At 36.7% G+C, this 24829-nt stretch overlaps 1 protein-coding gene across 1 annotated transcript in view; it reads right to left on the bottom strand.

The window, feature by feature from the left end:
• Positions 1-365: 365 nt before the first annotated feature.
• CACNA2D3 (calcium voltage-gated channel auxiliary subunit alpha2delta 3) overlaps positions 366-24829 on the bottom strand; it is a 476420-nt gene continuing 451956 nt past the window's right edge. Inside the window, exons 34-38 of the mRNA XM_068907198.1 lie at positions 24285-24340; positions 20347-20458; positions 2703-2818; positions 1833-1912; positions 366-809 (exon numbers count right to left, since the gene is read on the bottom strand). Of these exons, the coding sequence (XP_068763299.1) occupies positions 717-809; positions 1833-1912; positions 2703-2818; positions 20347-20458; positions 24285-24340 (457 nt within the window). The 3' untranslated portion in view covers positions 366-716. The remainder of the gene's footprint in view (positions 810-1832; positions 1913-2702; positions 2819-20346; positions 20459-24284; positions 24341-24829) is intronic.

Consider the following 24829-nt stretch of genomic DNA (forward strand, 5'->3'; position numbering starts at 1 on the left):
CTTCCCATAAATTGTAAGTGATGAGAAGTAATTTTGCCATCTGCAACCAAATCAACAAATTTGATCTAAGGCTTGCCCAAGTTAGGGAAAAGGCTTTAATGCAGCTTTGGATCATTTTCTAAATGTGGTTCAAAGGCTTTATGGCTATTTCCAGAAAGGAAAACTTCACTAAAAATCACCAATGCACATTACCTGTTCAGCCTCATACAAGTGCATGTGTTTCCTTAACTGTTAATAAAAGCTACTCTACCTTACTATAAAAGCTAGCTCTAGATTTGTCCTCTGAATCTTTTAGAAATAGGCTAAGAGCATAAGAAAATATCTTTCATTTATTTTATTCCCTTCCCGTTATTGATAATGGAACAAATACATTACCATACTTAGCATACGCCCTGAAATTGTGATTTTAATATACTTTATTGAAAAAAAGTACACAGTTTTAAATTATTTTCAATGGGACAAAGCAATGGTCACCTCTGTCTATCTACCAAGTCCTTTTCTTATGAATCATGACTACCAAATGCCAAATTCATATTTGCATGACTGGCAAAGTAAAAAGATAAATCTTTTTTCAATGTCAAGAATTTACATCACCAACAGTTTAAAATCATGAAATGCTGATGCTCTGACTATATTTCATGTCCTTTACATTGCACCATTTCCCAGTTCACAGTTTATCCATGTATTAGCATGCCAATTGTACACATCAGTCAACGTCACCTTGAGAAAATTGCCAAAAGCAGAGGAAGAAGAACAAGAGGAGGTTTAGCACTAAGGCCTAGGACACCACCACATTCTCTTGCATTTTCCTAAAGAAAAAAACAAAGGAAAATAAAGACAAATCATCACTCTCAATTATAAGATATTAATATTTATCAAAGTATACAGGCAGGAGAAGATTCACAAAGAACAAAAAAACATAAAATAAAGACAGGAAGTAATACAGGTACACATTTTCATTTGAACAAATTTAGATTGTAAACCAAAAGTGAACAGAATCAATCAGCACTACACAATCCCCTCCTCCCCATATTTTAGGTCTCATTCTCCATTTTGTTACAATACCAAAGGCACTAAATGAAGTTAACTCTGGAGTACAATTTTGTCTTTAAGAACATATGCTGTACAAGCTACTGTAACCATGTCCTGGTCTCTACCAGCTCTCCTTGGCACTATACAAATTAGAGCACTATGCAGAACACAGACTATTTAACATGCCCTGTGTAGTGATCCTTCAAAGCAAAACTATGTGTAAACTTTATGACTATGGTATGATACTCAAGATACTGAAGTCAGTTGCTGCTTCAGGAGCTAAGTTTTGCCCCTATCCTATGGACATCTCTCTTGCCTGCAGCAAGGAAATAAATATTAGTTTCCCACTTCTTTGAGATGTTACATCAGCCTCATCCTACAAGCTATGTTCTGTGGGGTCCCTTTCTCCTCTCTCATTTCAGTTTTGACAAACGGATCTTTTCCAGTGAAAAAAGCATTGCAGCACAAAGTTCTTGACCATCTCTAATGAGGAATTTTGCGGCGACTGCCAGAGCCAGAGAAAGCTCCTGGCTGCCAATATGTGCACACATCCTACCACACTCTCGTATATAACACAAAACCACCTACAAAAGCAGCAAGACAAAACATTGTCTACAGGAGTACTAAAGGAGATTTGCAGCAGTTACAACGTTGTTTGTTCCCCTTACTACTGTGTTTTAAATGTGCAAAATATTTCCTGAACTTTCATCTTAGAAGATAGCTTTCTTTTTTTTTTTTTTTTTTTAAATAATCCAACTACCAGCATCCAAAAGAAAAAAAAAAAGTAGATACAAATTTACCTCAGGGTGAAATCCATGACAAGATTCTGGCCGTCTTCTAATCTTCTGAGATTTTAAACGTTCGCATTTAAGGGATTCATTATGTACAAGGTAGTTAAGGAGAGATGTCCTGAGCATTACGTTTAAATGTCCTAAGTTTTGTCTGAGTGCTTTGAAATATCTTCCTTTTCCCACTCCTTCAAAAGCCCAAGGTGTTGTGTGTTGTCAACACAAGAAAAGGAAGGTAATTCTAGTGCAGTGATCTTTAGTTTACACCAGATCATTTGTACTTACACTGCTAACCTGGCCTTTCAATAAGTCTGCAATAAAAACACACTCCAGGCTACTTTCGATAAATTCCAATTTATGCAAGAAATAAATCCTAAACTACTGTACAGCATATAATAAAATGTGCTGCAACAAAAAGTCAAGTGCTATATGTACTTTGTCAGACGCTACATTTTTATGTTTTTTGAAAGCATGATTCTGAAACATTTTCAATGCCCCAGTCCAGACCTGAAATAAAAAGATGTTTATATTGTAAACATGTAACATTGTTTTGATGTTAGGAGCTCCATAGTCCGAATGAATTTACATATTTAGCGTCCAACTTGAAAGATTTTTCAAGATTATCCAAAGATGGGTATAGTGACATTATGGTACTTAAAGACACATATAATTGTGTTCACTTAATTTTTATTGGTTGTTCTAAATACCTAAACATGTGAGGTCACCTTGTAAATAAGTATGAAAACATTCTCAGCTGGCTCCATTTCAAAATCACGGCTGATGATGTAACCTTTGAGTTCTTGAGTCATGTGAGGTTAAGTTTTTATGCATTCAGTATTTGCATCTTAAGTCTCTTCCTGGCAATTCTGCCAATTAAAAGGATATACCTTATTTCTATGGGTGCCATGGTAATTGGTGGAACAGAATCACAGAAGCATTCATTATCTACTACCACCATGAAGAGATTGCTGCTTGGGATTTGCTGGATAACAAAAGACCTGCAAATTAAAGAGAGAACAATTAATGGTGATATTTTCTGTACTTTTCAGCAACAGACTTTGTCTGTCACAACACCTCTGTCACAAATGAAATTGACTCTATATGTCATATTATACACATACGACTTGCAGAAGTAGAGGGTCCTGGGCAATGCTCCCTCACTTCATAAAATAGTGGTGTCCATCTCGAGGTGTATATGATGCTGAAAAGTACACAGGGGTAGCAGCACGGATAGATTTATACTGCTGATATACTAAAGCCTATCACCTGGAACTGGGACTCAAGTCAGTATTTTTTTTTTTTATCTCAGTAGTCAATCTTTGCTCCATAATGAACACCAAGCTATGTAATTATGATCTGGATTTTTTAAGTAAACATGAAACAGATATGAAAAATAATGAAGGTTCTTTCACAGTTAGATACTGATAACTCATGGTCTCCAACTTCTGCCTCCACAGTCACATTAGGGGATTTATTCACCCTGGATTTTGCATGAAACAACATGAACAACATGATGGAAAAGATCTCAGCTTTCATCTGGCCTCTTGAGAGTCATTATATTACTGAGCCAACAGAGCAGAGATTAAGCCTCAAAATCTTCCTAAGTGAGGAGATTTATTTCAGAATAATGACGGTTATATGTTACTAATATGGTGATAACTCTGCACCACGTTTAAATTAAGATGAAGAAGGCAACTCGAAAGGAGACAGAGGAATAAAGACATTGTTCGTAAGAAGGACAGCACCCAAGGGAGACCAGGGAATGAACCTGCAGGCACAATCCAATGAACCTCACAATTTCAATGAAGTGCACTCTTAAGCACACGCCAGAGGGAAAAAGGGGGTGGAGCTAGAGCCAAATAGACACTGCTTAGCCCTTTCTTTGAAATTCAGGACACAACAGAAACAAAGGCTTTACAGCTCAGACACAATCCTTGATAATTTTTAAGACTTTATGTCAGAATTTATACATCATATTGACAAAATATCTGCAATAGAGAATATCACTGAAATCTGACACTTCCAGGAATGAGGTGTTTTTCCATGTGGTATTCTGGTAAATGTACAGAACGTTAAGTGAGGGTTTGAGCACCAATAAGATGTGGAGAGAAAAATATTTTCCCTCAGACATCTTTATTTAAAATACATATTGTCTTACTAAAATAACTCCCCGCTTTTTCCAAAAATCACAGAAGATGAAATACTGGAGGGGGTGGGGAATATTTCAACCTAGCTTATGAAAAAAAATAATTGGAAAACCCACTGTAAAAATGTTGCCAACGGAAAGATTAAACATTTCTCAGTATTTTTTAAACTTACTGAACCTCCATTAAAATTACACTCAGAGTGATCTGCAATATGTTAGCTTTATGTTTATACATGAAATATACATTTATGGCATAATGTAAAAGGCTGAACTTTATAAATGTACCTACAAACAGCTGGAGCATGTAGCAAGACTGACATCATTGTAATGGAGCATCTGTGGCTTTGTGGATTTGTGTGTGGGAGAAATGGGGCCAATAAAAGGAAAAGAGAGAAAATCTTTAACAGAGAGTAACATCAAAAATGTACTGCATGAATTTCTCCAAAAAAAAAGTCATGAAAAAAATCAAACCCCAAAGGACAGAAAAAATCTACTTCATTTTATTCTCAGAAATTGGCACAACTTGGATTTTATGCATTCTGAAACTTATATTTATTGTATCTTTAAAACTAGCTCAGAAAAGGACCTGAAAGACAAAAAGTGTTGACACAATTACTGGTTGCTAAATGATTCATTTCTCTTTTTAGGGAGTGGGGAGTAACCACTCCTCTCTCGTACCTAAGGTCTGCCTGACTGAAAGTCCTTTGGTGCTAGTCCCTTTTTGTGGCCCCCAGGGGAACGCTGAAGTCTGTGAGAAAGCATGCACCATATCACCAGGCTCAAAGGTGACACTTCGTGAAAGATGGACACATTTGTCATTTAATTCCTTCTTTTACCCAGTTCTCTGGTATGACATATGGGCTGTGCAGTGTAGGGTATTGCTTCCCCAAAGAAGAGAGAAAGGAAAAGATTTGGGAGCTGCTCCTATCATTTCACCTAGCTGGGATGAAAAAAGAGAGCACTGTAACCCAGAAGAAAGTTTTCATTGAAGAGCTACGATGCTGAGTAGACGCCTACCTGGCTTCTTCTGACGATACAGTCGGAAGCTACAAAGGTTAGTAGGAATGAGGGGCTCTAGAAAATATTGCTAGACCTGATAATTTGGGGTATTCTCTAGGTGCCTGGATTTATGGAAATTATGAACTGAAGGAACTGCAAGGAGCAATATATTCAATTAAAGATTTCAAAAAATCTTTCTACATTTGTAATTATATGATAAACATCTACCAATTACACTGGTTCACATTCCCATATAGTGAATATTCCTATAAATGTGAAGCCTGTCTCTCTGTCTACTACAGATGTTTCTAAGGTGCCTAGCCTTGTGGTAATTGCCATAGGACATGTGACTGTCATCTAAAAGACCACAAAAAGATAAAATTTTTGGCTCACTACAGCAGTATTTTCCAGAGGACATAATAATATATTGACAAATATCTTACAAAATGGAACAACTAACTTCTCATCCAACGTTCTAGGGGTAAACTCAATTGCAAATATTGTCTGCCACAAGCAGTAAATGATTGTAACACGGACTTTTAGAAAATTAGTGAAACAGTTAAGAATTTAACAGGAAAATTTTAATTTATCTTTTTTAACCCTTTTTTTTTCCTAAATATGCTTCACAAATTTTTTCCCTTTTACAGTTCTCAGACCTAATCTTGAAATTAAGTTGTAAAGCCAAGTGCATGCCTTCACTAGTCATTGACCTGGGAGGTCACAGGCAGAGGATTAAGATATCATCCTCAAGTGAAGACAAAAGATTGAGAACAGAGATGGAGTTGAGCGAAAAAATGAGGAAAAAAAATTATGTCCAATTTAGTTTTCTTTTCTAGTAGTAGAAAGTGCACAAGCAAATTATATTTCCTTCAGCTGCTGTAATTTAAGATCATTTCATAGCCACTAGGTATTCTTACCCTCACTGGATCAACGGCAAACATGTTTCTGCCAATCATTAAGCACCGCAGTTGCTCTGTGACTAGTCAGATAATTCACACGGCACTGTATCCAAGCCCAAACTGGATAAAGTACACCCCCATCCCAGCAGCAGGTCCTCTGTTTGGGTTTAAAATTCAGTTTCCACAGTGACATGCACATGCATCTTTTAAATTCATTTTGAGTGAATGTTCATGCCAGCAAGTCTCAGCAACTGAACAGTCACAAAAGACAAAAGGTGCATAAACGCAATCAGAACAAAGTCTTTTAAATATTGAAATATTCAATCAAAATGTTCTGTTGCATGTGCCAAGACTTAGTTGTGAGGGAGAAAAACCTCTAGCAAAACAGCTTTCATGGCTGCAGTGGGAAATAAGAAAGTTGCTGACAAAGTAATGAAAATGGTCTTGTCTTTTAAGTAAGCTCCACTGTGAGTCAATAAAGTTAATATTGCAATAAGCATTTCTGAACCACCTGCTGGCTTCGGCTGTCATTTGTGTCACCAGCAACATGGCAGCCAGCTATTAATGACAAAGTAAGGGTTTTTATTGAACTCTATTATCGGTTTAACAGTCAAAAGAAAACCTATTTTTAATCTTCTATGTTTAATATTTATGGAGAACGTTTCATGTTTAAAGGGTAAATTTCTTTTTAAGTAATGTAAATCTTTTGATTTGAACCTTTTCCTTTACAGCAATATCATCATCATTTCACAGTGATAGCAGAGAGAGAGCCTTGCATACTTCTCCATATATAAAACGTAATAAACTGCTGTGGTTCCTCTTATATTGAATCCACATTGAGTCAATAAGAACCTTATTAATAATTTCTGCTCCATCTTTCATCCATTCCTCAACGGCTTTGGTTTATTTAAAGTGCAGGTCCAAAGGCTCAGAACAGACTTGAACACAAACTGCCTCTTCTCTTTGCTTTCAAAGAGAAGGTGAGGAAGGAAGAAATTTAACACTTGAAGGGGGTAGAGCGAGAAGGAGAAAGGAAAACTAGTCATGCCAAACTATTTTTTTAATCAAGAGAAAACTAGAATAGAGAGGAAACCTGCACGAAAATCTGCGCTTTGAGTCACAGCATTAGACAACAGCGTTCTCAGATTGCACATCCTTTATCTGTTTCTTTCTAGCCTATTTCTGTATCAGTCCATATTAAAACATTTGCATGAATTCCATAGAAACAGGTTTGAAATAAACAGCTTCATGTTTTGCTTGAAAACAGTAAAATTCGCTCAAAAATGCAAGTATTTAGTAAACTGTTCCTTGATAATTAACTTTTCATTGTGGAATGAGACAGGAAAAAAGTTGGAATTCAAGTACAGCTGCATTCATAATTATATTTGCTAAAGTGGTGCTTGTGAAGGCATGAAAATAAAGCGTACTTTTAATAAGTGAGTTATTACTGCATTCTCTAAGGTTTCAACAGCCTGTGTGTCTGGTGGCTAAATGACTCTTCCCACAGAGAACTAGTTCTTTCTAATTTCTTAGAATAACACAGAATTTGGCAGATATCATAACAAGACTGTAATACACATCTTGGAGTGTAGTCACAACAGCTACCTTTATGCACGTAGCTTAGATGCCTCCGTTAGAAGGCTCATCATCTCCAGCTCTGAACAGAGCACATGCAGAGGTGCAAGCTGCTCAAGGATAATTCAGAGCATGAGCCTGGCTGAGGTGATCTGAACCATCCTCTGCAGGAGTCTCTCTCTGTTTAATGGCTGTATAGTGGCACTGCAGAGAAAAGTATGCTAAACTGGGCTAACCTCGGTGCCTAGAGCTAAGTGCATACTGCAACACTTGTTCTAAAAGTCTAATTTCAAGACTTTTAGACAGTTAAACAGGAAATTTTAACTTTTGAAGCTCTGCCTTTTGCTTGTATATAGCAAAGTTTTCATACAGCTATAACATTATATACTATTACATTACATTAAAATAATAATAATTCCTTCTACAAACTACGGTTTAAAACAAACTAATTTCAGACTTGTCAGCTCTTTCTTTGGGTGTCAGATTACTTCCTCCTGTTGGGAGGAATGGTTAGCATATAGCCTCGGAGCAGCATAGGAGTGGGGAGGGAGCTGACACTGCCCTTGCTGCATTATCCTCTCTCCTCCCCAAATGCTTCTCTCTCTTTCCTCATTATCTGGCTTCTGAACTTCTGGGTGACAAAGCGTCAATAAGACACCATCAAGGACATGGATGGGCCGTTCTGGAAAGATGGAAAGGGCCAGGGGAGACAGGACAAATGGTGTCTGGAGAAAGGTATGGAAGGAAGCTATTAGTTAGAGCAAGAGGAATTTGGCTCTGTTGCTGGGCATCTGCAGCCGGTCCCCATAGGGATTACGGATCATCTCCCATATTGATGGGAACGGGCACAGCAGTAGCAAGGCAGAGCTGGACACTTTTTTCATCCTGGCTGCTCTAGTCATGAGGCTGTCATACGGCCTGAAGAAGACAAGTTTTTTGGACAACTTAAATATCACACACTTCTGTAAGTCCCTTATTTCTGTCAGTGCAGTTTAGTTATTCACTGTATACAGTTTAGTTATTCACTATATACAGTTTAGTTATTCACTGTAACTACCTGAGTCACAAGAGGCAAAATCTGAATGTGCTACGTTCAGTGTGGCGTCTCTGAAATGCTGCTGGCTTCAAGTTTTCTTTCCTAACATAGCTGGACCCACAACAAAGCTGAGGTAATTCAATTTCAAACATGCAAGAGAGGTGTAATCAGCTTAAAGGTTAAGATTAGTTTAGCTATTTAGTCTCTATTGTTTAACTACAATATCTCTTATCAAAGGAAATCAATATTACCGTTAAGCAAGTTATTCTTTGCATTTCCATACAGGAGGTGCAAACCATTTCTTTGAATAGTAATAACCCTCCAAATAGCATTCAGTGACATCTGATTTCAGATCCATTTTCTCCTCCTTTTTTTCAGGCAACAAATGGTTGCAAAGTGTTTGAGGGAACAAAATGAATGACAAGCAGTGAGGAACTCTGAACACAATTCTAGGATAAGCCTACACCTGGGGAGCTAAAAATTTAGAGGAAGTGCCTTCCCCTTAGCTGGCAGAATAGATGATATGTCTACATAATTTTGGGAGAACTTGAGTATAGCACCAGCATTAAAACCAGCTCAGCTTATTAGAAAATACTGCTGAGCATTTCTAGTGAAAAATCAATTCTTGTTTTGTGATAGAAATACTGCACTCTTGTGCATTTTTGTAAACCACACACTTTCAGAAGTAAGAATTACTGATCTGCATGGGGTACTTTACAAGCAACTAATACCTTTTTAAAATTTTACAGAAATATGTTTCCATTATATCTGTGCTAATGATGACATATGCTAAGCAGTAGAGTATGTGGTCAGAACAAGCACATGGCTTCGGTGGGATTTTAATCCTATAAACTTTTAAATGACTATTCAGATTCATATTTAATTTCATGTTCATGAGCTTGAACAGCCAGATTCAAGTTAAAAAAAAATCCAGATGTGTACTCTTCTTTTTTCTGTAATGACTGTAGGAACTCTTTCACACTATGACTTACTGCTATAGCGATGACTGTGGGACTTGAACTCAAATTATTAGAATAATATCCCATTGTGGTGTTAGTATATGTCTCTGCTGCACATATGCAATCATATCAATCATTATTTTTAGGAGGCAATAAAACCCAGTGTTTAGCTACCAGTTGTTTTGCCCACACAAACAAATCCTACTGGTAAAAGCAACAATGCTATCATTGAAATAGCATTATTTACAAAAGCATGAAAGAATTTCATTGTGAATAGTTGGAACGGAAAAAACTGAGTGCAACATTTTCAAACTGGCAATCTAATTTCAACCACAAAGACTGAAGAAATAGCCTGAATTTCCATGGTACTCAACACAGATAACCCTCACTGAGAGCTCTGACACTTGAGCATCTCTGGAAATTCAGCTGCTTCCTTCCAGGCCCTTCAGGGTGTTTTTTGAGTGCAAACCTGAATTAACCAAGTTTGAACATTTTGGGTTAAGATTAGCCGTTACTTTGGGATTAGATTTCACATCTGTCAGTTTTGATCGTTCCTATTTTTTAAAGAAAAAAGGAAATATAGCAGCATCAGGATACAGTAAATGGAAAATGTTGTGCACTCTACACTCAAATATGTGTTACTCACATAACTGTTGGTTGCAAATGTTCAACCTTAATGATCTGGAACAAACTTCATCCATTGAACTGAAGTGCAGATATCCGCTGTGCTGTTTCCCAACTCCTATCATGTGCTTTCCAGGCTGCTGGCTACATTTCCAACCCACATTTCTCTCACTTATCACATTTTTTAAATGAATGAATGAAATGTTTATATCACAGTCATAAATTGGGCTACTTGGGTTTTTTTTTTCTCAAATAAATGATGATAGAGAATGCAATATCTTTAATGCAATTTGTAAAAATAACACATATGCCAATAACAACATTTTTGAGAGCTGGAACAGTTAAAGTCTATGAAAAAAGCAGCCAGTGGTTCTCTCATATAAAAGCGACAGATAAGCTCTCAGCCTCAGGCCCGTAACCTGCCCCCACACTGGCAGGATTTTGCTACCACTTTTTTGCTACCAGCGAGGCAGAATTTTGCCTCACTGACTTAAGCACAGCTCTGTGTCGGTACAAACATTTCTGCTCAAAGCAGAGGGCAGAAGGAAGGATTTAAATGAGCAATATCCTCTGCACTGTTCCTGAACGTGCAGAAGGCCTGATACCCCAGAGAGGGCTGTGGCAGCATTGTCAACTGCTTTATTTCACATAGGAAACCCCCAAAGTGCCTTTACTCTTTCCCTATCTACCAGTGAATGCTTTCTCTCAAATAACCATTGCTCAGATAAAAGTACTTTACTACCTGCATGTCAGAAATGTTCCAGGGCATCTAAAAGCTTTGAGTATACAGAATTTGGGATGAAAAAAGTACTTCGTGTAATGAGGAATTTATCAGCTTTCATAAGCTTTGCAGTCTGGTCACCCACCCTTATGAGGACAGGAGATAATGGAGAGTTTCAAATCACTAGGTTTAAAGCAGACTGCAAAAGTTTTGCAAAGAAACCAAACTCAGTAATCCCACAAACTTTCGAGAGCAAAGCGTAACTGGGTCTCCATAGGCAGAGTGCACATCTGATTACATTACCAGCTACCTTGTAACAGAGGGCAACGGAGGGAAAATGGTAATTGGCACAAAGCAGATCAAGTCAGAAGTCTTGGTACAGAAAATTATTTTACAAGTATAAACAAACAACCTGTCAAAATGGCATGAGAGTAATTTGCCAGTGTAGTTATCCTATACAGTAATTTAGATTGCAGTATAAAGATTAGACAGCTACAAATACAAAAATGGTGCTTTTTCAGTTTAGTTTAGTTTTAATCTTAGGTTGACGAATCTATATCCATTTTTTAATACTCCTAATCAATATAACTATGCCAGCAAAACTATGATGACAACCGGATCACATACTTCCTCGGTTATTTTAAAGAAAAAAATGCAACAATTGTAGAGATTTCTGGAAGTGCTTTTGGGCACAGATATTCTTTATTTAGCAACTGTGAAAATGGGATACTAGGCATTATGTATAGACTATAATGATAGATAAACACTATTTGTTCCACAGGATTTAAATATTTGTTCATTGACCATTTCCACCCCTATTCCACAGAAGTGAGAAATCCCGATACTATAATTTAGTAGGACTACAACCAGACTACAACGTTGATCAATACAGGCCATTCCTCATTAGCAAGTAGAGTGGCACAATAAGAATAGATCTGAAAAGAAATTGGTACTGAAGATTCAGTGCCCACACTGGTCACACTTTTGGGTGTATCTGCAGCTAGCTCTTGTCTGGCTCCCCGAACTGAGCACCTTTAGTGGTAAGGCTACATTCAACTTTTGAAATAATTTCATCTGAAAGGAGACCAGCTAGAATGCTGAAAGACTGTTATGCGAAGCAAACCAAAGTACAAAAAGCAGAGGTGATCGATCAGGAGATTCACATCAAAAGCATAATAAATGCTTGAAGTAAAATGCTCAATTGATGTGTCCACCGAGCGCTTTGCAAGGATGTTATTAATTTATTTATGTAAATACAAACTGAGAAGACTATATTTGAAATAATTAAGTATACTGCATGCTATCATTTCCATAGCCATACAAAACTCTATTTTATTTTTAGTAATATATAAATTTTCCCTGCATGGCTCTGAAATTTTAAGATTCATATTGTTCTTCCAAGTCAAAAGTTATTAAATATCTATTAAACTCTCAAATTCTTTATAAAGAGAAGTGCTAAATGTGCAGATGCTGAAGTCCTATTTGCGTTGTTTTTCATCAATCAGACTCTACTATAATATGAATATATTATAAACTGAAGTGAAGTTCCTTGCATTAACAATTCTTCACAGGTGTGCTTGGCTTTAAACATCCACTGCCATGTTTTCTAATTTTAATAAGTTTTCCTATTCCAAGCCATCTTTGATATGTATATTACTACTCAGCTGAATATATTATGACATTCATACAAAATTTCAAATCTCCTGTCATTACAAAGCATCCTTTCACTTTGTCAGCTACTATCTAGCATTTGGTTAATATTTATTGCTGTCTATTTAAAAGGTTATATTATGTTAACTTTTAAGCAGTTGTATATTTACATTTTATAGCACTACCGAGCTGAACTATGCACAGTGAATGGGTAGAAGTCACCACCTCCACATGCGTAGGTTTCCTATTTAAACTTCTCAAGCAGTTCAGCTCTGGGATATCTGGAAGACTTAAGCAGGGAAGTGGGGAGTTAAGAAAGACAGTCCATTAAATGCTACTTGTCAGGGGAGAGAGAAATAATAATAAAAAAAAACAAAAACAAAAAGACCGTGAAAGCTATGAAAACAGTAACGGACCGAGCTGCCAGGAAGCCAGATACATGCATCTCCTAGGCCTCTGAGCACTTACAGGTGCACTGCATGGTCAGTGCTATGAGGTCTTCTAATGAAAGAGCTGAATACCTCTGCAAGAAGAGACCACTGTACATTTCCTCACCTTTCTCTTCCTTCTGTAGAATCCCCTGTCTCTTCCTTCTATAGCGTCCTCACTTCTTATTCAACATATATAATACAACAGCAAAAAGGCCCACTCTCACAAACGCGTTCTGCACAAAGGTTTGTTGAGATTTAATTAGGACAGAATAGATGTGGACTTTGTTACAGCAGAAATAGGTTAAGTCTGCTCATAGACTGAAGGTGATGTAGTGAGTTTCTTTTCATTTTGGAGCATAGTTTGATACCTCCAGCCTATCTAACCAGATAGACCAGATAGCCTTTTTTTTTTTTCTTCAAACCCTCCCCCGTTATATATGTGAAGATTATACAATAAAATAAAAATTTGCACATGCAGAATCTTAGCTCAGAAGAATAAGAAATTCTCTACTTCAGATAAAATTATTTCTTCAGAGACAGCCACCCAAAGAAATTCACTCCTGAATTAAAAAAAGAGAACAGCAAATTTAAATATGGGCACTGCAAGTACATTTAGTAATATGTGTGGTATTAAGCCTCTAAGGTATAGGGTGAAGGAGCATACATGATTTACACTGAGTTAAAAGTAGTTTCCTTAATAATATTTTATTTTTCACCAAGACAATCTAATTACAATGTTTTTCATGTCCCCACCTAGGTAAATATTATGAGATAGGGCACATTCCATGTTGTAAATTTGTAGCCTTCAGGGTACTGTTGGTGACTAAACACATTCCAGTAAGACTTCTTTCCCTCATTTGAAAAAAAAAAAAAAATTAAGTAAAGAGCATTTTCCCTGCTATTAAAAACGCCTTTTGAAAAAGATTACTATGGTCAGAATTTTGTTTTGACTTTCAATATACTCGTCATTCTTTGATCCATAGTGATTCTTTGATTCTGTAGCATTTTTACGACCCTTGCAATGCCAAACAATTGGGAGAGAGAATCTGAATTATAAAATACAGATTTGCATGGCTTTGTCAACTAAGTAAACAAACTCCAAAACAAGATTCATGTAGGGGATAAAACAGTGTCGCACTAAGGTTTAGACGTCTTTTGGCAAGTTTTGACATAAATGGAAACTGAAAATAATAATGGAAAACTATTTTCAATGTAAGGTGGCATTCTTCATGCAAGTAGCTACAATGCTTCTTAATCCGACACACTAGGAAGGTTCCAAAGCAGCAAAGGAATGCAGGAAATCTTTTGCTATTAAAAAAAAAACACAAAAAACAAAACCAAAACCCTCCCTACAGGTTTTGAAAACTGTTTGGAGGATTGTTAAACTAACGACTAGTGGTAACCTATGAATGTGTTGCCCTATGATTTCATATATTGATGCTCTTAAACAAAAATAGTAATTATTTACCATGTTTCCTGAACTGGCCATTCAAAACATAACTTCATCAAAGGGCAGAGATAAAATTACCCTTACAGTGACTTTACACTGCACCTGCATAACAAACACTATAATCACTGTTGCCTTTGGAATAAAGAAAAAGTTACTTCAGAATACAACGGGAGAAACTTGGGTAGCACATGGTATAAGAATTTACACCAGTATAAAGACCTTTAACAAATAGTTCTAGCAGTGTAGAGTGTGTACTTTGATACTTTTAAAATGGAAACTATAAGAAAAGAATTATTTGAGGGTCTTGTAGAGTTTTTGGTTTTGGCTGCTCTAAGTTTCTACCAATATTGCTGTTGCTACAAACATAAACACTCTCTAATGCTCATAAATATTCTGCAATCTGGAAGATTTGATTTTCAAAGCAGAGGTGCCAGAAGAATATATGGATTCTGATGGTAACTATGATTTTGACTCCTGGAGACCTCAGCAACTAACTACTGAGGTATGCAAAATGCTGAGTTTCTCCTAGAGGATGCTGCTTGACCTCAATGCATATGTAAGTAAAGCTCCTGAAGATTAAGATCTGTTCAACGTTGCCAAGATCAGCAGTGAGTAGTGTGACTGTAGCACACCTGTGGCTCAATACGGGCACAGGTCAAAACCATTTATGTGCGTGGTATCACATATGTACTTGGCATGGTTGCTGAAAAAGCAACCACATAAAAATATACAGTCTAAACATAAAGTATGGCAAAATAGAGAGAACATTTGCTTTTCCTCAGGGTCCTATAAGATGGATACAGTAAAATGAATACAACCCAAAATGTCTTCTAGAAGACTGACTATAATTTACTGCCCAAACTACTCCAGGAAATCTGCAGGGATATTCTGATATATGTACACAGAGCTCCAAATGAGAAGAAATTGGCCCTTGATGCTTTGCTTGTTTTATGTGGCAAGCTGATTTGTTTAGAAGTAAACTAAATACATCTGAAAAGGCAAATGATTATTTGTTTCACGGGAAATTGAACTGCATATTTATTTACACATTTTAAACACGATCAAGTACAGCAGTTTGGCAAGCTTCTACTGAGCAACAAATGCAGAAACATTTTAGCAAATGATGGTATGTCTCAAGATTAAGTGGTTTTTAAAACCATTACCATTTTAATGTCTATACAGATTGCACTATTCCTGACACTAATATACTCATGCCCTGAACAATCTGAATCTAATTTGCATCATTATTTATCTGTTTACTGCCAAATAAGCACATTCAGTGGACAAGTCTGAAATTTGCCATTATAAATCCACGTGAAAGGTTTAGTGTCATCCCGAACTATAATTCCATTGTCATTTACCTCTTTCTATTGACACAGAACAGTACACAACATCCAGCCTATAAGAAAGCAAGATAAGACATCTGGTTTATAGATGATCTTCCCAGTTAGATAATTGTCCACTTCTCTCATGGCTGGAAAATAGCGGTACTTTCTAACACTGCAGCAGGCCAAATCTATAATACACTGAACAGTGTTTAATTAACATAAGCAATTCCTATCAATTTAACAGGTAATTGTACATGTGATATACAACAAAGTAAAGGAACACTTACATTTCATCTTGCATGTCTTTCCCCAATTTAGGATGACTGTAGCTACATTCTTCCTTGCTTCCCTAGCGAGACTATAGCTTTCTGATATTTACATTCCTCTTCATTTTGTGTCTTAAGACTGGGCACAAAGAATCAACTGAGAACAAAACACCTTCTTCAGGTTTTTGCTGTTGACCTTGTGGACCCATGAGTGCCACAATTAAAACAGAAAGGGGCTTTCTACCTTTTGGGTCACTGGAAGTAAAGGCAGACTTTTGATCTGAATCCAAATCCAGTATGTCATCATACACGAACAGGAGAGGTTAAAAGGGCAACTTTTTAAACATTTGACTATGCAACTGCTGCCACATTTGTATACCCACAGTGTCCACAGTTGCATGTGCACAATTTGGCAACTATGCATTCAAGGGGTTCCCTGCCACTTTGAAAATTCAAAATATATACTTAATATTTCATTGATGAATAAGTTCCAGTGCCTGCAGAAAAAGGCATATACTCACCTTCATAGGAGTTTGAATTAATGCCTAAACTAAAAGCATTCTTCCTAAATGAAGCTAAAAATGTACCAGAAAAAAGTCAGGCAACTGTCTCTGATTTAATATCATACCAACCATAGTTCTTCCTAAGTTATAATAACTTTATGTTTCTACGAATGTTTTCCTTAACAAAATTCTTAATGCTTTCCGAGCATCAGCAATTAAATTTTGCAATGAAAAGAGTAGCAGAAGGCAAAAAACAGTAATGTAACCAGTGAGAACTGCTGAAGAATTTTGGTTGACACACTTACTTGCATTAAAATTTGGCTAACACATTGGGGTAATACCTCATAAAACCTGCAAACAGCAATGAGATGCTTATTTAGCCCAAGACTCCAAGTTAATGCCTAATCAAAAACACATCTCCAAGCAGCAGAACGCCTTTAAAAACCATAACCAAGTGCCTTTGGCATTAGTGTAGTTCTAACTCGTGAGACAGAGTGACACTCAACGTTGATAAGAAAGTATTTCTCTTAAGTAATTAACTACTTCCAATACTGGAGCTGCCATGGAACATTTACCAGTCTATCATCTGAGTTTTCAAAGGCAGTTTTTTTTTTTCTTTGCTGTAAAAAGAGATAGCTTACTGGAAAATATGAAAGCATTTCATATTTTTTAAAAAAACAGTTTTTCTCTCTTGTTGACAGTACTTAGAAAATGTGGGTTTACTTGTTTTTGATTCCTGTTTAAATAACAGATTAATTTAATAATCGTTGGGATATTGAATGACAAAAAATTATGGGGTAGGATAGCCAAACCCTGACCCTAATGACATTCTTATGTTAATTCTTATTTTCTTTTAGGCTCCTGCTTTCTTAATAAAACCTATATTTTTGAAAATCATTTTTAAACATTTCAAATTATCCCAAAGTAGCATTTTTCATTAGTAAGAGATAAGTTTACATATACATATATGTCTGTACACATTCAGTGCTTAACTCAAAGTTCACTTTGGTTGATAGCTGCCCTTCCATTGACCGAATAGATTTTCAGAGATAGCTGAAAAGGTAAGCCAATTATTTATAAAGTAATTGGCATGTAGTCCTTTCTACTAACTGCGATTTATTTGTGAAGATACTTTGATTTAAATCCAAGCACCTATCATTAAAAATTATGATTTGAAAGTTTTATAAGAACAAGGCTTAGTTTTCATAACTACAGTCAGTAACTGTTTCCTTTGGATTCAGCACGGCGAAGCGCCGAGTATGCCAGTAGGATCACTAACAGCACCTCCAGCCCTGAACAGAACTCAGCCTTTGACCTTGTGCATTATGACTGTGACTTTGTTAGCAATAACACACTATTTGTGCTCCAAAATGCCTTATCTAAGTAATATTATATGGTTTGTAATAATATCAGTCATCATTTTTACTTCTGCTGTGAGATTGCTTTTAATCCCCCCTTTTCAGACAAGGACTCTGCAGTGCCCGACACTTGTATGAAAGTAAGATAGTGACGTGAATGACTAACTTGTGTCACAAAATTTCTTGCAGTACAGTCTTTGTACCATCTGTGTTTGCAAACATATTCACAGTGCATCGACTTTTCCGGAGTGTCCTTGAAAAGAAATGGTAGGTTTGACATACTAGAGCGAATATACAGCTAAATATTTATAAATATCTTTTTTCCATTTGTAATCAAAATTTACACGTATGTATCAAACAAATTAGTTTATAACGTGTTCCAACAGATATTGGAGGGCATCAAAAATAACCCCACTAACTCAAAGGGACTGAGTCGAGCCCATAGTACGCAACAGATGCAACGTATAACCACTGAAAAAGGCATCAGTTAAAGACTCTCACTGCATAGGAGGTTGAACCCTAATTTTGAGTGATTGAGACCATCATTCTTAAATTACAAGTATTAAGCAATACACTTGCTTGTAAAAATATTTATTGGTACTGAGGCCACGAAACAAAAAACTGGGTCATAAGATGTAGGTCTACAAAGGACTTTGGGTCAAATTCCTTAGCTGTTCTGCGGGAAAGTGTCCTGGGTTATAACAAAAATATTTGGAATCCAATGCAGTCTGCAATCTTAGATGCAATTTGTAGATTGTTAATGACAGTGGGCAAACGGTATAATAAAGAACTTTCCCATGAGAATCTAAGAGTTCTTCTGGATTATTTCTTTAGGTTTTGCCATTGCTTGTGGAGAAAAATAATGGGTGCCTTGAGATCAGTTTGTAACTTACAGGGCTTTCTTTTATTTTTCTGTTCCACTGTGGAACACAAAATGTTTTTCTATGAAAAAGATCTTAGTGCATTATTTCTGAAATACTATAATTTTCACTGAATTCAGTTTCCAACTTACTGCTGTCCAAGCATTGCAGAATTGTGTTATTTTTGAAAGTTATTTCCTTTGACCTGAAGTTACCTATGAAGACAAACTGACATCTGCATTCCTTTGAGAAAACCTGGTCCTGTTAAATTAATCTTCTTTTCATGGAATCATGTCTGTTTGGAATATTTAAACATAAGAGATTTATGATAATTTGCTATACAACTTCTCAGTAATCCTCTGCTAAATAATTGTAAAATAAGGCTGTTTGAATTCTACAAAGCTGGCATCAAGCATCCATAGCAGCGTAACATACATCAAGTGGAAAAGCCATGGCTTGATTTTGTTGATTCTGTACTTTTCAGGCAGTGGGACCTATTGCTACACTTAGAAGTGTTCCCTAGGATTGGTTTACAAAGCACTTTGGTACTTCTAGCTCACAAAGCCATATTAAAACAATACTTCATACTAGACAACAATGATTTCCTTATAATTAGAAGTTGGTCAGAAGCAAACTAAAAGCGAATATTAGCACTTAAAATAGATCTCCAATGTACATACTCATATTTCCTGTTTAATACAATGAAGATGTTGAAAAGAAAGCTTAGGAGCAAGTTCAGAAGTATACCTACTGACTTCAAAAGGAGGAAGTTTTCACCTTTGTTTGCTAATTTTGCACATCGATTTCTTCTGGAAGGGGAGAGTTTTAACAGCTTTTGTTTGACTTAAGTAATTCTTTTCAACGTTCATATGATAGATAAAGTGCTGTTGTAAATACTAATTTTCTTTGTGATGATGACCTCTCAGCACAAAGAAAATTCAGTTAAAAGAGACATACTAAAGTACAGAAATTTGCATAAACTATATTCGTGTTTAAAACCTATGCATTTCTTTACTACTGTTATGGTTTACTGTAATGAAAAACCTCACTGCACACAGCCACTAAAAGCAGAGACGAGATATTTTCATTTTGAAGGAGGAAAACTAGACTGAATTCATTCTCTTGTTTTAACTCTATGAGAAACAATTTCTCAGTAGCAATGGTAGAATTGATGAGATTATAGCACTGAGATGGTAATTTGTTGTTATCAAGTCAGCTTCCCAGGACTGAAAGTTTGGAGAATAGACTTAATCCTCTCCCAGTCTTTCAGCCTAACTGTTGAAAGCAGGAAACACTGTTTGGCATGCAAGTGAAACAGAGCTCACCATACCACAAGGGATCTTCTAACCTATCCAGCAGAGCTTCCCTTGGGTACAGGACAGACGGCAGCACCAACTTTTTTGTTTCTAAGTCTTTACAGAATTCCCCCTCACAAGGCTGCCTGCATCCCGGAGAAGACTTAAAACATTCTGTATTCTTTGAAATTACCAGAAGCCTTCCACTGGTTTTAGATTTTTCTTTCACAGAAAATAATGTGCACTGCTTTAATTTAGGAACATCAAACTTCAGATGACCCCTGTAATAAGAGAAACGACACCCTGACAGAGGTCATTGTACACGACAGAATGCAACAGACTTGTACGTTCTTCAACATAAGCTTAAATAATTCAGTTTTACTGCTTTGTCACAAACAGTTGTATAAAAAAATTGAAAGGGCTTACTTGAAACAGTCATCGCAAGCAATATTCCCCGTGGTCTCCTTTATAGTGCGTTCGGAAACAAAAGCTGGATATTCAGTATCACAGGGCTCAAGGGTTTGTTTCAACCTCTGCGCTATAGGCACAGGAAAAAAATATCTTGATGTTAACATGGGAAGAACAGCATACAAAATTCAGAACAACACAAGATGCTGTATTTCAGAGCTCAGAGAGAACAGAAATGTTACTCAGCTTCTGCCACCCTGTGAGATTTCCTAGGCAGTGCATAACACTTCATACCTCAATTAAAAAAAAAAAAAAGTTTATCCATGAATGAAATTTTGTAAGATATAACCATTAAAGTAGGTATTCATGTTTTAGCCTTTGCCAATCTAATTTACACTTATGCACAAGATTTTATTCTTCCTCTGTAGATTCAAAATGGACTTACTTCAGTGCTGCTGTGCATCACGAACTCATTAAGTACGAGTGTTTACATTTATTTGCTAACTAAATTGTGGTACATTTTGCTGAAGTCAGAATACTTTTTTTAGATTATGACTTGGCATCTTTGCAGTGTTTCAGCACTTAAAATAAACTCTAGACATAGGGGGCAGAAGTGTTACTTGCCCATAAATAATGCTTGTCAACTGCTTCCCTAAATAGTAATAATAAAGACTTTATAACACTTTTCCTCTGAAAGCCTTGCACTGAAATGGTGCAAGGGAAAAGAATATGACACTACTCACACCTTAAAGATGGGGAAATAGAGGCCCAAGGAAGCAATGTGACTCGTTCAGGGTCAAACTACAGGACAGGAGCGGAGCTGGGAACCGACTCTCACGCTGATGTATCTATTGGGCAGTGCTTCTGCCTCATTCCCTTTCTTTTTCCTCCCCACCCCTTCATTCTTCCTCAGCACACAGATACGCTTGCACATCAGCACAAATGTTAAGCCTATCTTAAACTAATTGCTAAGTGAGAAAACAAGACCAAGTATGACAAAAATAGATTACACTAAACAGGCTCTTGGACTCCACAGATCTTCTGCTCAAGATAGTCTGTTTTAGAAGCAGCGGTGAATCCATTGCACAGTGCCAGGGGAATGACCAGACGGTAGGATACGCATTCCTGAATTGTCTTAATTTTTTTTTTTAAATATAATTCAAAGATAAATATTCCCCCAAATGCACTGAACTCAAGGAACTAAAGTTAGTCAGAAAAGTTTTGTTATGCCTGACACGTTTCCACCATGGTCACGCCCTATTTAACAATGTCATTTTCTTAAAAATTGTCTGACTAGCTCTGTTGCACCTTCTTCCTTCTCTTCTGTTCTCCATATCCGTTGCCAAGAACGAATGAAATTGATCTCATCCGTAATTCTGGACCCTACCCTCACTTGTATCAACATATGGTCTGTGTAAAAAAGAGGCTGCAGAGATGCAAGGGTCTCAGATTTCCAGCACCTCCTTAGAGTCTCGAAGACCACTGAGCTGCCCAAGGTTTAGGAAGTCATTTTCTTCTCTCTCATTTACAAATGTGATTGAGATCACAAGCCCCTGTGTAGGAGCGTTTTTCCTGCAGGGTTTGTAAACTGGCAGGTGTGCAGCAAAGTTCTAGTATCTTCAGCAGCGCGTGCTGCTCTATTACTGTCACAATTTGAGCAGGAAGAAATTTCCCCATTAGAGAAACTGAAAAATTTTCTGAGCTTTGATAGGCATTGTTAAGAAAAGTGAAGAACCTCTGTGAGTTCATTCATTTTAACTTCATGAGGTATAGTCATGACTGTTACAGCTTTTAGTGGTAATGTAGCATCTACGTAAGAGCAGACCTAAGCACGTGCTTCTCTCTTTGGCTGAAATCTCTATGTGAATTGTCTCTTGCTTCTGCCTTGCCAATACCTGCTGATTCCAAACAACTCCCACTTGCCACCTCATCATATTTGAACTGTGCAAGCAGTATCACAAAAGTGATGCTATTCCAACAGGCATAATGAGGAAGTATTTTCAGTGCTCTTACTCATCAAGGGAACGGACGAATGAATTGTAGAGTTAAAACCTCACTTTCAACTAAAATATGAACGGAAACCCCTCAGTCACACTTTCTCTATCAAAGTGATGCAACGATAATCTTTTGTCTTTAAGAAGAGGTTAATAATTCCTGACTTCTGTAGTTTGTACATGCCTAAAAACTAAACATAATTATCTCCATGACACAAAGACAGATGCTGTCTTTAAAGGGCATTTTCTCAAACTTATAATGCAAGTGCCATTGGATGTCTCATGTCAACAAATATGAAAATATATTTGTACAGCACACTTGAAAAAACTTTGGAAGTTCCTCATTTGCAACTTTGGCTGCTTCGCATTGATGCAAAGCATGGTAAGGCTGCCATAGTTTATTGGGCATTCCTCTTCAGATTTAAGGAACAGTTTTGCATTTCCTGGGGCTGGCACAGCAAACCCTACCGCCCTTCATAGCCATCAGTATAAGAGAAATGTTCATCATGGTTAGGGATATCACTGAAGAGTTAGTCTTGGTTTTTAGAAGACCCATCTGGCCAGCGCTGACTACAGTGGCCCTAAAAGCAGGCTGTGCCTGGCTGGCTCTCCCGAAGCTCAGTTTTGTGCACGTGCCTCCATCTACACACGGCTCATTGCTGATGGAACAGAAGAACTGGCCTTGAACGTTACAACGCAATAGGTGATTTGTATCAGCACAGGAAAGGCTCTGCTATGTCGATGCACCTAAATTTCCAGAAGACACTTATCGAACCTCCACCTCCCACAGGCATCCATCTTGGCCTTCCCTTTTCACACCGCGCGCGCCAGGCAGCTGTCCGACCCGTGCTTGGCCGCTCGTGGCCACGCTGCCGGGTCGCTCCAGGACACATCCTTTTCCTAGAAGAGCTCTTGCATCTTTTTACCACAGGGGACACTGGAATAGTCCAGGGCGTCAGCATGCTCCATTTTCCCCATACTTCAACTTTTGCCGGGATCTTATTCTAGCATAAAGGCAGTCATCAGACTGCCAGGCAATGAGAAGATGAATTAAAGCCTAAAGTAGTACTCTTATCCCCTGTTTTACTGTGGAATATGCAAATCCAACACATAGGCTGAAGAATTCAATTTAAATTACTATACCAGTAAATAGCATACTCTACAGTTTGCCTATGAAATAGCCAATTGAAGAGCAGTCTTCCTGAAAATGATCCTTTCACTTCTGAGCAACGCTTTTGAAATGCCATAAAAAGTCTGGAAAAATATGAGAGCTGAAAATCAAAACTTCCAACTGTTATGGGAACTGCTGAAATTTGCTTTCATTATTATTTCTGATTGAAGTCTCCATATTTCAAAATTTCACTAAATTGATTTTTAATTCATCTAGGATTTATTTTTACATGTCTATTTCAAATTGTAAGATAAAACAAAATACTCTTTAAACTTGCTTAAAAATAAAAACATTAGATTTAACATCTAAGCCTTAAAAATCTTTTTCTATGAACCTATATAAAGACGATCAAATTCCTGTGGAATTTTGATTAAATGGCATTTTGCAGCACAATAATCCCCTACACACTACAGCAGCTCAAGAAAAAAAGCAGTATTAGCAGAAAAAGGCTAGTGAAATTGCTTTACTCATAAAGACTGTTTTAGAATAAAGGGAAAAGCGTCAAAAAAAAATTTCATCATGACATACTATTTCCATTTTTCCTTTATACAAAGGCACTGTGTTCGCTAGAGTAAACACAGGCACCTTCTGATTATTCATAGAAGATGCTCTTAATTCTGCCCTGTTTTGGGAAAGATTGAAAAAGCAGAGGATGATGATATGGGAGACCAACTATTGTTACCAGAAGGTTATTACTTAATCTAAAACATTTTATACACATCTGAATTAAAAAAATTCAATTTAATCTAGCCATTTCTGCCATTACAGCCAGGAACTAAATTAACACTTACCTTTTGCTGTTAGATCAGAATGCCACCAACTGCATAGATTAAATTCCACAAGGAACCTAAATAAATGATTTTTCATATTATCCCACAATGTTTTCAAAGCACTAAACTGTCAGTACTCTGGTACCATTAATCCTATTTTACATAAAAGCTAACATAAAATTGACACTCATATTGCTGGCATAACTCTAGAATTATTATCTTTTACTATGGTCATATTTTCACTGGGTTGCATCTTACCACTGAGAAGTTACTCTAAAATTAACCCTATCAATAAATCATATATTTACCTATTAATAATTAGAAGCTCTTACTTGAAGTGTCCAGTAAAATTCTCAGTGCCTGGCAGCCCACAATGTTTTCAATGTTTATCATTATTTATAGCTATTCTCCACTATGCAGTATATTTTGACTTTCTTTATTTTATATTTTTATATATTTTTATATTTTATTACAATATAGTAATATAGTTTTAATATTTTAATATTTTTAAAATGCAATCTTTCCTGGCCATAATACAGAAGCACAAAATATTTTCTTACACTACT

The sequence above is a fragment of the Struthio camelus genome, chromosome 14, assembly GCF_040807025.1.
Source record: "Struthio camelus isolate bStrCam1 chromosome 14, bStrCam1.hap1, whole genome shotgun sequence".
In the NCBI taxonomy this organism is placed as follows: domain Eukaryota; kingdom Metazoa; phylum Chordata; class Aves; order Struthioniformes; family Struthionidae; genus Struthio; species Struthio camelus.